A 13,696-nucleotide genomic window follows, 5' to 3' on the forward strand; every position below is an offset into this window, starting at 1 on the left:
CCGGAGCAGAAATATCGCCGGCGGCAACCGTTGTAAGGAAGAAGATATCCGTGTGCAAGAGAAAGTGAAGAGCATGTAGAGCTGGCGACAGGGTCGTCGATACCTGTCGACACCCGTGAGGGAGAGGTGCCTGGAGCTCATTGTCTTGCGGCTACATCTAGATGGTGAGTGAAAATAGGAGAGGCTAGATGCCGCGGTTCAGGCCATTGGCCTAGTTCAAAGGATCCGCACAATGTATGCTATCCTTGGTCACGAGTGGTACGCCGGCCGACTCAAGCGGGCAACGCTCTGTTTCTAAGGCGTATGCACGGTTTGGTGAATCGTTTTTGAAAAAGAAAGAGTGAAAATGGGGAGTAAGAAAATATTTTGCTCAATGTACGAACAATGTTCGATAAGGGACTATCATGACATGAGAGTTTTAAGTAGTTGAACCCCTAAACCATTATCTATTTTGGTACGAGTAGACAGTTACGGGTGTCTGAGAGATGACATCATCTAGAAATCGTGACAAAATAAGAAAAGTAGGAACGAATTAGATGGATGACTATCATGCAATCCGCCGAGTATTGGGCCAGATCTTTGGAAGTTATGGAAATGATTTTGCCAAAGTAAATTAATTTTCCCTTGGTTCTTCTTTGGCTAATCATAATCTGAAATTGGACAAAAAAAAAAATCAACTTTACTCATATTACATGGTAAGTTTTCTTAAAGGAAAATTTATTTAATTTCACTCTTCTAAGTGTATCCAGCTTCACAAATCATTCACAAGCTATGAAATCTTTGCACAAGAGAATTTACTCTTCGCAAGGAAAATCGACCCCTTCATGCTTCGGAGAGATCAGCGCTCTCACTCCCAGGGGAGAGTGATTCTGCAGGAAGGTTTTCGGTTTCGGGATCATCAGATGGCTGAGATTCATGCCTCGCAGCAGCCTGTAGGACCCGATTTTGCACGTCGGTGGATGAGGGCGATGTCGGCAGCCCGAGGCCATTCGTTTCCAATTTGCCGGCAGCCCAAGCAAAAGCTTCAGCTCCAACTTTGACAGGACCAGACAGCAACCTTCAATGTAGAGATTAGACAATTATCAGCAACAGGCAAATTAAATGATCGAATGCAGAGTTGTCACAGACACTATGTACAATGTCGTTTCACATTGTACAGAAGAAAGGTCCACTTTCATTGTTTCATCACATACAATCGTCCTTGGCAATACAAATTCAGATAAATTGACCAGAGTAGTCTGGCAAAATTATTTGCCAAGAAAATATCCCTCGAGTGTAAGGCTTTACCTCAGGTCTTGCCTAAAATCTTCCGAGTCCTCGTAAGAAGCAATCCGCCGATAAATTGTCTGAAAATGCAAATAAGCAATATGAGAATGTACAATAACAATTAGCTGAAGTTGTGAGGCATGTGGGGAATTCTAATAAACCAATCCAGAAATAACTCTTGTAAGTTGTAGAACATTTGAGGCTTGAAACAACCATCAGATTGCACCAACACAAATGCTAGGAGCAGCCTAATCCCCCATGATTAACAAATATCATAAATCAATTCCCATGAGGGGTGAACAATATCCTCAATGAATCTGCATTTTTAATCAGAGGGAGCTTGTACAAGCCTCATATGGCTCCCCTCCCATATGTACACCGTGAGGATAATAACAACTGGCTCACTATACGACGGGAGCATGAAATGTGCAGGCTTTGAAAATCACCACATCCTTTTATGGTAATTATATAACTATTTGTTTTTTGTTTCAAAACGCAATCATCGTGTGGATTACTACAGGACGCTCTTCACTTTATGGTCTTCCACTCTTAACATGTGAAACAGATTAAGTGAGAACTTTAGAAGCCTTTACATACAATTAAACAATTCAGATGCAAATATGTGCATAATTACATAGTATTTCAGTGCAAATTGCAAGACTGTAGCAGAAGTAATCTCACAAAGGATAAGGGAAGAGAGATCACGATCAGAAGGAGAAAAGGCAGTCACCAGCTTGAATCATCTAAGGATGTGAAAAGTACCTGGCCAAGGCCAATGACTCCAATAAATTGTAAAGTCTTCTCCCACTCTGGAAAAAAATTAATTTCTGCTTAGAAGGATGAAAAAAAGATTATACTTATGCATGAATAGTAAAATAACTGTCTGCCACCCCCACCTTGCCAAAGTCCCAAAGAATATTATGCGTTTTAGTATAGGTTCATGCTGAAATACCACCATACAAACCGAAAATTCACTGTGAAACATTCTTCAGGAGAGACCACTCACCAACAAGTGCGTATAACACAGCCACAAGACCCTGCCATGAAATACTTAAACTGATTGGTGAAAGAGATATAAAAGATGCATAGAAATCTGTCTTTATCCCCAGATAAAAAAGAACTCAATTAGGAATCTTGCAGGGCTATTTAGTTTATTCAATTATTTATTTTTACCAAGCAAACCCCTCAAAATTGGTTGCAAATAGGCCATCTTCCAGAGGGTGAAAAGCTGGCATTAGCTTGACATAAATGTGATTGAACCCTCTTTCTTAGCTCATATTTCATATCCACAGTTTAGATATGGAATACAGATATCAGAAAGACGTAGTGAATCAGATTGACATATATGCATGCCAAAGAGGTGGGAAATGGAGATTTTAAGCCCGTTGATCATCTGCAATTCTGTTATTGCGAACATAAGACACAGAGTACATGTAATAGAGAGATACAATTAACTAAGACCGTTCATGGAGCAAAAGGGGTGATTATACTGGTCTTACCACACCAGAAGCAAAAAGTTGCAAAGGAGAGGGGTTGATCTCCTCCAGTATCGCCTCAGCTTCCTGAAACAATGTCAAGATGCACAAGCATCTGAAGCAGATCAGTCATTTGATCAAAGCTGAGTATCAAACTGTCACAGCTAAGGGGAAGCTAACATATATTTGACAATGCTGGATGATTCATGCTAGAGAACGCTACTTAGAAATGGGAAAAAAAATCATTGGCTCCGTTTGGTAACGTTAATTAATTTTTTTCATTCCTCGGAATAGAAAAGTGACCGAGAATAGATTTGGAACAAAAACAAGAAGTAGAAAAGCAGTAACTTTTTGTTGCTAAGAACAATTTTTAGAAAAAGTTATTTTCTCTTTTCTTTTTTTCTTTTCTTCTTCTTTGGTGGGCGGCCGCCCATTGCTGCCCGCCAGCCGGTCGACCCGAGCCAACTGCCGCTGATGACCGCTGACGCTGCTGCTCACCACCTGCTGCCCGCTGCCATCGACCACCACGGTCGATTGCTGCCGACCGCCGCCGCCGCCGCCGCCCGCCGTGGTCGACTGCCGTTTGGCAGCAGCGCACGGCGAAGGCGGTCGGCAGAGGTAAGGAAGAATAAGAAAAAAATAATTGAAATTGTACATTACAAAAAAATTTATGAATCATACCAAACGCACTCTTATTCTTTTTCCATTCCGAGAATAAAAATTTTGTATAGTTACCAAACGTATTCTTTTACTAAGAAATTGTTAATAGAAATAGAAAAAGACTTTCTGAAAAAGAATTATTCCTTGCAACAGAAATGTTACCAAACGAAAGTGCCCTTGAGCATGCAATTATCCATTTCTCCAATGCAATTTGGGTTGGGCAGCATACCCTTGCGACTATGCCCATTAACTATATACAAAGTCACATTCTTGTTCCTAGGAATGCAGACACGTTAAGTGCTACGAAAAGGAACTTAACTGCGTCATCAAATAAATGCATGTATATACAGATGTTACAGCAGTCATTACCATGCAGAAGAAGGTTGACTAGGAGCCCTAATATGAATTACAGCACAGCAACTCCAAGTATCCCGTAGTATAAGCCCAGAATGCTCAAAATGGTTAGTGTTAGCCAAGTAAGAAGTAGTCCTCCTTTTCATGTTCACGGACATTTTTTAACCAAGCTTGCTTAATGTTTTCGGGGCCGGCAATATATCATACCACCTGATCTATCAAATTATACTTACCTCAGCTAGTTAGAGCATATACTGTGAAACACGATTTCAATGCTATCATAGAAGTCACGATCAACACTACAGTATCCTCTAATTTCTAGTAGCTAGTTAATGTAGTTAACTCTTTATACATCTCCTTTTTAAAATTTAGGCTACTAAAAATAAGATGCAGCTAGCCATAAATACAGTCATGTCCTTCTAGAGTTCTCTTTAGGGTGTACTCTCCCATTATGTGTCGATCTCTCATAATAAGTTGCTAAGAGGCAACACTTTACTTGAATAATAATAGATATTAGATTAGATTTTATATCATAAATACATATAGAACCTAGAAAAAAAAACAAGAAGAAGATAGCTGCATACGGTCTCACTAGGAAAAAGGGAAGGTAGCAATGAGAAATAAGATTGTCTTCTATTCTTGCTAGTAAACTAAAAAGGACATGCTTCCTTGAGATAGATGAAAATTTATCAGCATTGAAGTGGAAATACCTCATTGAGTACAGTAAGTGTTGTCTCAGGTTTGAGCTCCTTAATACGGAGACCCTGTTTCACCCAAGATTGGAAGCCGCCTTGGACCAAGTACGATTTCTGTCAATGAAAGCTATGTACCTAGCTTTAGCATAGATCTGACTATCCATTTTCTGAAGACTATAAAGCCTTTTAAGCATCATGTTATGAAGCTAAAACTTTACACTGTTCATTTAAGCATGTTAACCAATTACTTAGCATCAGTATGTATCTCAAAGCATTAGAGAAAAATCATTTACTACGTTGCTCTACTGTTCGTGTCCTTTGACATCCGATGGGGCATTTTGCACCAAGAAATTCTTATCATAACCCAAGTTAACAGTGATGATTGACTGAAAGTGAATTATTGATAATGAAACATCACAAAAGATTCAAAAAAATGCAGTCCATAGTTTCATCTTCCTATACTCATACTCATTCATATGTCTTAGCCCCAAGGAATTCCTTTGTGACCCTTCATGATACTTTTATAAAGAAATACTAGCACAACTGGTCTTAAGAAAAAAATGAGTCCTAGTCTTCAAAGCGTCTTTGTAAACAGGTCCATTCCCTTTCTTATTTTGCATTTACAAAGTTTTCCTGATTCAAAACTATCACTTTGTAGTTTAGATACCGAGTAGGTTTCCAGAAAGAATTCGCAGAGTGGATAGCTGTCATTAATTATCTAAACCAAAGTAATCAAAAGAGTGAAAACACCGTCATGATGTTTCTTCATTTTAACTAATAGGCATTGAAAGTAAAACTCTACAGAAATTAGACATTTTGGTCTCTGTCACATTTCAACTGCCACACAACATGGCCCAAGCTCGAATGGATACGTGTAGCAAAGTTCATGGATGAGTGGCATGAGCCCAGATGGTGACACATTATGAGATGCAGTTAGCATATATATGTTCACATAGAGAGCACTAAAATTCCCAGAGAATTGCAATTTCATGAAGGAGAATGGTTCAAGCAGAAAAGTTCCTTGCCTTAATTCCAACTTTTCTCAAAGATCTAGCAATCCCTTTTGATCGGGAACCATCTGCATCCAAAATTATTACCTTTGACCTGTCCTACATGTAACAGGAGCACATATCTCTGAGAAGATTGATTCTATTAACTTGTATAAAGAATCAAAATTATATAGCATCAGGTACCAATAAAACATAGAACAGACAAGCACACCAAGCTGACACTCTTAAGAAATATGGTTGATCAATTGTTCTTCAGACATGATGACCCAGTTTCATTGCGCCAATATATGTGTACACAATAGACTGTTGGATAGATAAATTGATTAATAGATTGATATGCATACAGACTATCCATGCATCATCTCGCCTCCCTTTAGCTTGGGGACTCACTCTCTTATTCCGCCATCTGTTCTAAAAGATATGATATACTAATAAACTAGCAGAATCTCAAAATGATGGTTTGTGAATAACCAAGGTTCCTCAAATACTTATACATGAAGAAGTACATGAAAGTACCTTCCAAAATCTCTAAAGTCAGGATATTGCTATAAAATACAGAGTTTGTTTTAGGAAGTGTTCAGTATAATGTATTCTTATGCTTTTCTAACAATAGTCATTGAGCCAACTAAAGCCTTACCAAATGGACAGCCACATTCAAAGTTTCAAACATAAATTACATACCTGAACCATCTTCAAGTTCCGAATAACAACTGCAGTTAAGGAGTCTTCAACATTTCTACCACCTTTTAGGAGCTTCCTCAAAGAGCCATCAACCTGGAGATCAACAATTAACACGATATCGCATTTCATCAGTATCTTCTAGGCAAAATATCCACTCTTCAGCCCAAAGAGAAATTTACTAGGATGCATTCCCTTAGCAAATCATCAATAACGAGAGGATAAACAAAAAGTGGTCCCTATGCCTCATATGTAGTTGGTGGCGATTTATGATACTGTTGATTCTTCAGTTTGTTAGAAAAAGTAGTAAATCCTCATCATCTTTTAATAGTATTGAAAGAATAGACTCATTTATCTCAGCACACTGTCACATTCTCTGCCTATTTGAGTTAAAATAATTCCTCAAATTTTTTGGGTACCAATCTGAAGAACTTGAATAATCAACTCATTAGGTTTATTAAGACAAGATATAAAGATGAAGACTGAATGTGAACGTGCAATAGTTCGATCTGCGTATAAAATATCCAGTGCTAAATAGGAATTTTAGAAGCTATGCTAGATAAAATCTCTCGGCAGCAAAAATGTGTCATGGATTTTGTCTAATATGGGCAAAATGCAGACTTAATTTGACAGAAGAAATTCTCAAAGAGAGATCAGAGAAGGGATGGCACTATGTAATAAGCAATTTGCAATTGTCAGTTCATTTAACAGATTGACAGGAATAACATCATACACAGACATGCAAATGTAATTCTTGATACAGCTTCCAGTTTCAGAGTAAAGAAGACTACCTCAGGTATGGATATACTTGAATAACGAAAACGAGCAGCACGCCTAAGGTCAGGAATGCCATCAGATTCTCTAAGAACCTTAACAGAGTAAAGGATGAAACCAAGAGATAATCAGTACTTTATCAAAGAGAAACACACAACGAGACCCTTTGTAGGCATGAAAGTATGTCAAGTGACATCAATGAAAGTAAGCTTAAAGAATGATTAACAAAGTCAGCATGAAAGGAAGCACTAGAGGATTGTGATCCAAGCCGGCTTGCAAACTCATGGAAGTAACTAAATGTCCCATATATGGCAGCAAAAACAAAATCCAAAATATGAGGCTACAAAAGTTTTTACACTCTTGCCTCGGGCCGAACATCAATAAGTACAGCACCCTCCCTTCCCATTAAGAGCTCTAACGTTGCGTTGGGAGATAAATCTCCAGAATAACCACTGTATGTCCGTGCCCAGTAAAAAGCCCTGCAAAAGTCTGATGAGATATATGAACTCTATTAAACAGATAAATCTTGTCTACTGTGTACATCCATGCAAATAGAATTTTCTTTTATAATATGGTGTATCTCCCACGGGAAATTAGTAAAGAGAATAGCACAAAAGGACAATCATACCAAAAGGAAGAAGCAGTGCCAAGGAAAAGAGCAAAGGGAACAATTGGATCATTTGGGTCCAAACCAAGACTTCTCTCCAGCTCCTCAATTGTTGTGTAAACCTTTTCCATTACAATGATTAAACCATCATTAGAGACTCACATAAAAGAACGTTCCGGAGATTGCCAGTTCAGCAGGTGTATGAAATCAGTATGATATGAAAATCATAAAGTATATCTCGAGAGTGCATAGAATCAGTAGGAAAGTACAATGTCATTACAGCAAATGATTAACATTTCTAGAAATCACTATGCTGAAATGAAAGATGGTCAGATTGAGATTACATTGATAAAAAATTCTGCCCAGAATATTTCTCATGATTCATGAAATAGGAGTCACAATGCCATAATTTGAGAGCATCGATCCTTAGTACCCGACCAAGTTTGTAAAGAGAATCACCTGTTGAAAAGCAACTCCAACAGGTGTCAGAATTTCTGCTGTTTTCTCTTCTGAAAAATTAAGTCCATCCCTAAACTCTGGAGGGAGCGATTGCTTGGCAGAACTATATGAATAAACAATAAAAGAAGCGCCCTTGGTCAAAGAATCCTCCACCACAACAATTGTCTGTCTCAGCACATCAACACCAGTAATAGCTGCCTTAGTTGCTGCTCCTTTAAGGTCACTCGTGATATTTGTGTATCTATCACCAGCTGCTTCTCCAATCTGATTCCCATTAGAGAACACTTTGCTGGAAGCATTATCTATCACATCATTAGCTCCTTTGATAGCAGTTCCCACCGAGGAATAAATCAAATCTAAAGTGCTTCTTAGAGTGCTCTCTCCCTTGTTTACTAACTCGTTGATGGAATCTGTGACTTTGGAAATGATATCCTCAGCACTGGATTTTCCACCGTCTATCAAGTCAGTACTCAGGGAAAGGGGCTCATTAACTGAGGCAGGAATATCTGGTGCTATATCAGGTTCAACTGAGGCAGGAATATCTGGTGCTACATCAGGAATTGATACTTTTCCAGCATCCATCGATTCTGAAAATGTGGAAGCATTTTCAGCTGATTGATCAGTAAATTCCATCACTCCTTCTTGGACAGAAGGCAGCTCAGAACTTTCTACAAATCTCAGACGCCAACTCTCCTCCTCATGTGGCTCGCTGGTAGTTACTATGGAAGAACTCGAGAATGATTTTCCAATGCCACTGTCGATGTCAGTATAGGAGAATTTAGTAGCCTGCGCTCTACAGGCATGTCTTTGAAGGCTCTTTCCATCAAGCGAAGCTGGAAAAATCTTGTCCCTCAAAAAGCATCCGTAGTTGAAGTCCTTGTGGAAAAAGTTTAAAGATTGCAGTCCTCCATTTAGCGAATTCTGCAAGTTGCAGTCGGTTCCAAGCAATGCAAATAAATTCAAAGTGAAACACGCAGAAAAACATCATATTCAGTGGTTCATCTATATACAAGCTACTCTTTCACTCCAACCCAAGTTTCTCCAAAACTGGACAGCAATTCTTAAGAAGGCATGACACTATTTATGACACAAACTCTCTCAGCACTTTACATAGCCATGTAGTGAAGCAAACAGCAGAAACCCAGATCAGACATGAAATTTACCAGCTTTCAACCATCAAATCTAACCTGGCTGTGCAAAGAACAGCTCGGAGTAGCCGAGCAGACGGGCAGCGCCGACATGTCCGCCAACCAATCACCCCACTCGAAAGAGATCACCAAGCTTTCATCTTCTGCCCAAGAAACGGAAGCCGCAGCACAAAACGATCAAACTCGCGACCCACATTACGCGAAACCAAAGCTCACCCATTTCAAAAGAGGCAAAACCCACATGACGAAACTTCTGTATGGGGCCACTCACGCGAGCTCCTCCAGTTGGGTTCCTCCGGAATTCATGCAGGAGCGTGAAGCTAGTGCCGGCCCGCACGTCACGGGGAACGGATGACGGTCGAACGGGGGAGAAACGAATGGAGATATGGCGGAAGGGGATCGTGTGGCTTGTCGAAGCCGCGTGGCACGATCGCTTCGGCTGCTCTTCGCCTCTCGTTTCGCCACGTGGGGCCATGCCCGGCCAGACTTTGTCTCTTTCGCTTGCAATCCCAACTTGTTTTCTATTTCCTTATCCTTTTGTTTTTACCTTTTTCTCAGGAGGAGGTTGGAGTCGCCGCCGGCGCGACACGTGGCGCGCGTCCGTGCTGAGTTAAAGCGAAAAGACAAAAAAATTAGGCTGAATGGTATAATTAGGGAAGGAATTATTTATGAGATGGTGGAGAATCTAGCATGAATAGTGTTTTAAAAAAATGGTATCTCCTTTGAGAGAAGGCCGATGTGACAATTTTTAGAAAAAAATACAACATTTTCCCTTGGAAAATTAAGAGAAGCCCTTTTGCTATTAGCTTTTTATTTAAGATTAATATCACGAAAAAAAAAAAATCGATACACTTTTAACAAATTTATCTGAAATTAATAATTTATCATAAGCCAATTTTTTTTTATCACAAGAAACCCAAACAAATACATTTTAAGACAAATTTATCATTTGTAAGTTTTCATTAAATTTGATTAATACCACAAAAGTTACAAACTATTGATTGATCAAATTTGTATTTATAATTAAATGATTAATTGATCAAATATATTAAATTTGTCATAACACATATAATCCAATTTAATAATTTGATAGTAAAATTTAATGAATGACAAGTTTTTCACTAATATATCAGTTTGGGATTTTTTCACAATATTAATTCTTTTATTTTATACTATAAATTATATTTTCATAAAAATGCCCCTCTTAAATGGTCTCCCTCCTTCTGTTTTCCTCTTCTCTGCCACCACACCACAAGTAAGTTGACATCCGTTGCCTTTAAACTCTAGCATGCCACACCACCTACTCTAATGGAGTCGGAAGGCTTGCCTAATGCTCACACCATCAACAACTACGTAGCCCTCGATGTTAGATGTAGAAGAGTTCACTTGGAGTATGAGTGAGAGGGGAACAATGTTTGCTATGGTGTGGCTAGGGTGTGCAATAGATACTGGCCAAACCAAAAACCACATGGATTGAATTGAACTGAACCGACCTATTTAATTCGATTCTTGGGAGTCTCGGTTTGATTCTCAGTTCCACACTTGAAACCGGACCAAACTCGTACCAATTACTTTTTCCTCTTTTTTTTTTTTTTTTATTATGTAATTTCTTAAAAGTAAATTTGATAATCCTAACCTAAGCCATGAGCCTCGTTGTCTAAGATTGTCAAAGGAAAGTTGTCTAAGATTGTCAAAGGGAAGTAGTGTATTGTTCTTAAAATTCATTATTTAGTCACTTCATCTCACTTGTCAACTATTTTCTCGTTTAATTTTTCCTCATCATATGGAGATTTGAGCCATTTCTCAATCCCAAAATCTCTCTCTCTCTCTCTCTCTCCACACACCCCTATTGCAAACAATAGCAATGGTGGCTATGAGAAAACCGCCGCCACCACCAACAAGTGAAGGAGGCGGCCTCCATGCCTTAAACACGATAATCCAGCTCCACTTCAAGAAGGCCCTCAAGAAGAAGTGTGCCATCAACCAACATAAGAAGGAACTCCACCTCTTCCTCTTCTCCTTCATCTTCCTTGCCCTCCTCTTCAACATCTTTTCCCAGCCATCCTCCTGCCTCCAATGTTGCCTACATTGGGCCTTGATCTCCCTTACCCCCTTGTCTTCCATGTCTACGTCACCTAGACCCTCCACACCATCAACAAATCCTAGTGGCATTGCCACATGATCGATTCCATAGGACCTCTGCAAAACCAAACTTGACCAATTAGTAGGATCCGATCCTCTCCCTAGTTTCAAAAATTGGGAATCGGCCTCTTAATTCGGTTCTCAGTTTTTAGATGAAAGTGGATCGAATTGGAATCGATCACCTTTAAGCGCGGCTATGTCATCACAAATAATTTGTAGGAATTGAACAATGTATCTTTAAATTGCAAGATGGAACCCTATAATGCACAATTCAAATCTATAATTTAATATTATCATAGTAAAATAGGCTCTTGTACATTAAATGCACCAAGTCAATACAATGAGTCTTTTCTTTTGAAAATATTAAATGAGTGCTTTTACGTATTAAAATAGAGATATTTTATAATTTCTATTTGTTTCACAATTGGTACGAGGCATTAATCATTCATAGATATCCACTTTATGTCATTTATTTGCCCACAATTTTAAGAATCACCAGCCCAATTTCTTTTACCAAGTAATTATTAGCAAATACCAAGGGTTAAAACACCTAACTTTGAAAAGAAGCTTCATCATTTGGTAGCAATCTAGCTGCAAACATCTCCGTTGACTCCTCTTGTCTCAAAAAAAAAAAAAAATCTCCGTTGACTTCATTGACGAACAAAAATCAGCCACGTGTGGTTGCAAGATTGGGGACGAGGATGCCGTCTACCGTCACGGACAACGATGAGGCCAAGCCAAGAAATAAAAGCAAAAGAAATCCAAAAAGAAGAGAGAAAAAAGCAGCGGAAGAAACGAAGCCAAGGCATGCCACGGTTGACGTGATCGATCGATTTGGTCAAGACGTGCATTCCACGTTATTTGGATCCTCTTGGCACATTCGAATTTTCCGATCACTTTTCGACCCTCGAAAAATCCCGATTCTCCAATCTAAAGAGGATTGTTCCAACCTTATTACAATTCTTTTTTAATAACATGATGATAACATAATATATGCATTAAATGTATCATAAATAGATTTACAATTTACTAAGATCTAACATATTTCTTGATTTTATTTTCATTATTTTTTTCCTTTCATTCAATCTCACATTCACTTGCTTTATATTCTTCATTTTAATTTAGATATGAGTTTATATAAATTGAATTAAATATGAAAATGTCTTATCAATATGAATCGAATTAAAGAAAATGTATCTGAATTAGATTGAAGGGATTAATTTGGATTGGACTATTTTCGATCAACACAAATTCAATTCGATCCATCTATTTAACAGGTCTAGGCGAACATTCAAAATACTGGCTATCAGGACGTGCTTCTTCTTCCATCTCTACAGTTTCCTATTTATTAATTATTTTTTCGACTTTGACCGAAAAAATCATTTTTCGACATTAAAATTTTTTTTCCGACCAAAAAAAAGACATTTAAAACTTTTACAGGGAAAATTGGGGGAACAAATTAAGGATCTTATAGGAAGCATTTTTGATCTCCAAGATTCCACAAGAGAGAAGACGTACGATTCAACCTCCTTCGTCGCATCTCCGGAAGACTTCTCGATTCATCATCATCCTCCTTCGTCGTTCTCGAGACTCGCCTGGTTCCATTCCTTCCCAAATCGACCTCGCTCCCTTCCGATTCGTCGCGGCGGTCGGCGGATTGATCTCGCTCGGCGCGGCGCTCGCGCGGTCGGCGGGGGCGGTGGATCATGAGCGGCGCGGCTCCGGACGACGCCTCCTGATCTGGCCGATTTCGCGTGGAAATGGAGTCACCGGGTGAGCCGCACCTCCTTCCTGTGCGCATCTGTCGTTCGCTGTGATCGGCTGCGATTTGAATGATTCCGCGTGTCCTCTCGTTCTGGATTCTGGATCATTGCCTGAATGTGATTAAGACACGAGAGCTGTTAGAAAAACTATGCTAGTTAGCGTTGTCGAGAATACGTGTTCAAGCTTTGAGGTCGCTTGATGTGAATTTTGGTCTAAACATGAATGGATCGTGAGCTCGGCTCGGAGCTTCGAAAGCATGACAAAAATTTTGCGAGTATGTCTCTAGTTAGCCGGGAATTTTAACTTATTATAGGCGAGTGGAAATTGAACTAATTGGTTTGGTTTGTGGAGCTCTTCGAGTCATGTGTTTTCTCAACCCCAAATGAACGCCGCACTCGAGCTCTTCGAAATGTTTTGAATATCGATTATCCCAGATCCATGGTGTGCTTTCTGCAACTTGAATCTGAAAATGATCGAACTGCTCTTGACTATTCTGGTAGTTGAGTTCGTGCAATGTGTGAGTGATTGGACTCAATTTTATTTTATTTTCATGTTTGCTATTCCTTACTGATACTCAGTTGTGTTTTCTTACAGTAACTTAACATGTCGTTCGTCTTTCTTTCCTTCCTTTCCTTTTTGTTATTTTTATTTTTTCACTTGTGAT

The 13,696-nt window shown here is 39.1% G+C and overlaps 1 protein-coding gene across 4 annotated transcripts; it reads right to left on the reverse strand.

The window, feature by feature from the left end:
* Window positions 1–578: 578 nt before the first annotated feature.
* Window positions 579–9,491, reverse strand: LOC104428014. 4 transcript variants are annotated; one of them, XM_039313493.1, is made up of 15 exons: window positions 9,368–9,491; window positions 9,166–9,269; window positions 8,521–8,899; window positions 7,979–8,484; window positions 7,541–7,641; window positions 7,277–7,391; window positions 6,930–7,007; window positions 6,142–6,234; window positions 5,476–5,559; window positions 4,466–4,564; window positions 2,766–2,828; window positions 2,273–2,303; window positions 2,029–2,075; window positions 1,288–1,346; window positions 579–1,057 (listed from the first exon to the last, which is right to left on the reverse strand). In XM_039313493.1, exons 2-15 carry the CDS (start codon window positions 9,217–9,219, stop codon window positions 823–825), a joined length of 1,944 nt encoding a protein of 647 aa, XP_039169427.1. In that variant the 5' UTR covers window positions 9,220–9,269; window positions 9,368–9,491; the 3' UTR covers window positions 579–822. The 4 variants fall into 4 exon arrangements, with proteins under 4 accessions (XP_039169427.1, XP_039169408.1, XP_039169422.1 ...); XM_039313474.1 differs by having other exon boundaries at window positions 7,979–8,899; XM_039313488.1 differs by having other exon boundaries at window positions 7,979–8,899; window positions 9,398–9,483.
* Between the last annotated feature and the right edge of the window lie 4,205 nt (window positions 9,492–13,696).

Source organism: Eucalyptus grandis, chromosome 1 (genome assembly GCF_016545825.1).
Source record: "Eucalyptus grandis isolate ANBG69807.140 chromosome 1, ASM1654582v1, whole genome shotgun sequence".
Lineage (NCBI taxonomy): Eukaryota > Viridiplantae > Streptophyta > Magnoliopsida > Myrtales > Myrtaceae > Eucalyptus > Eucalyptus grandis.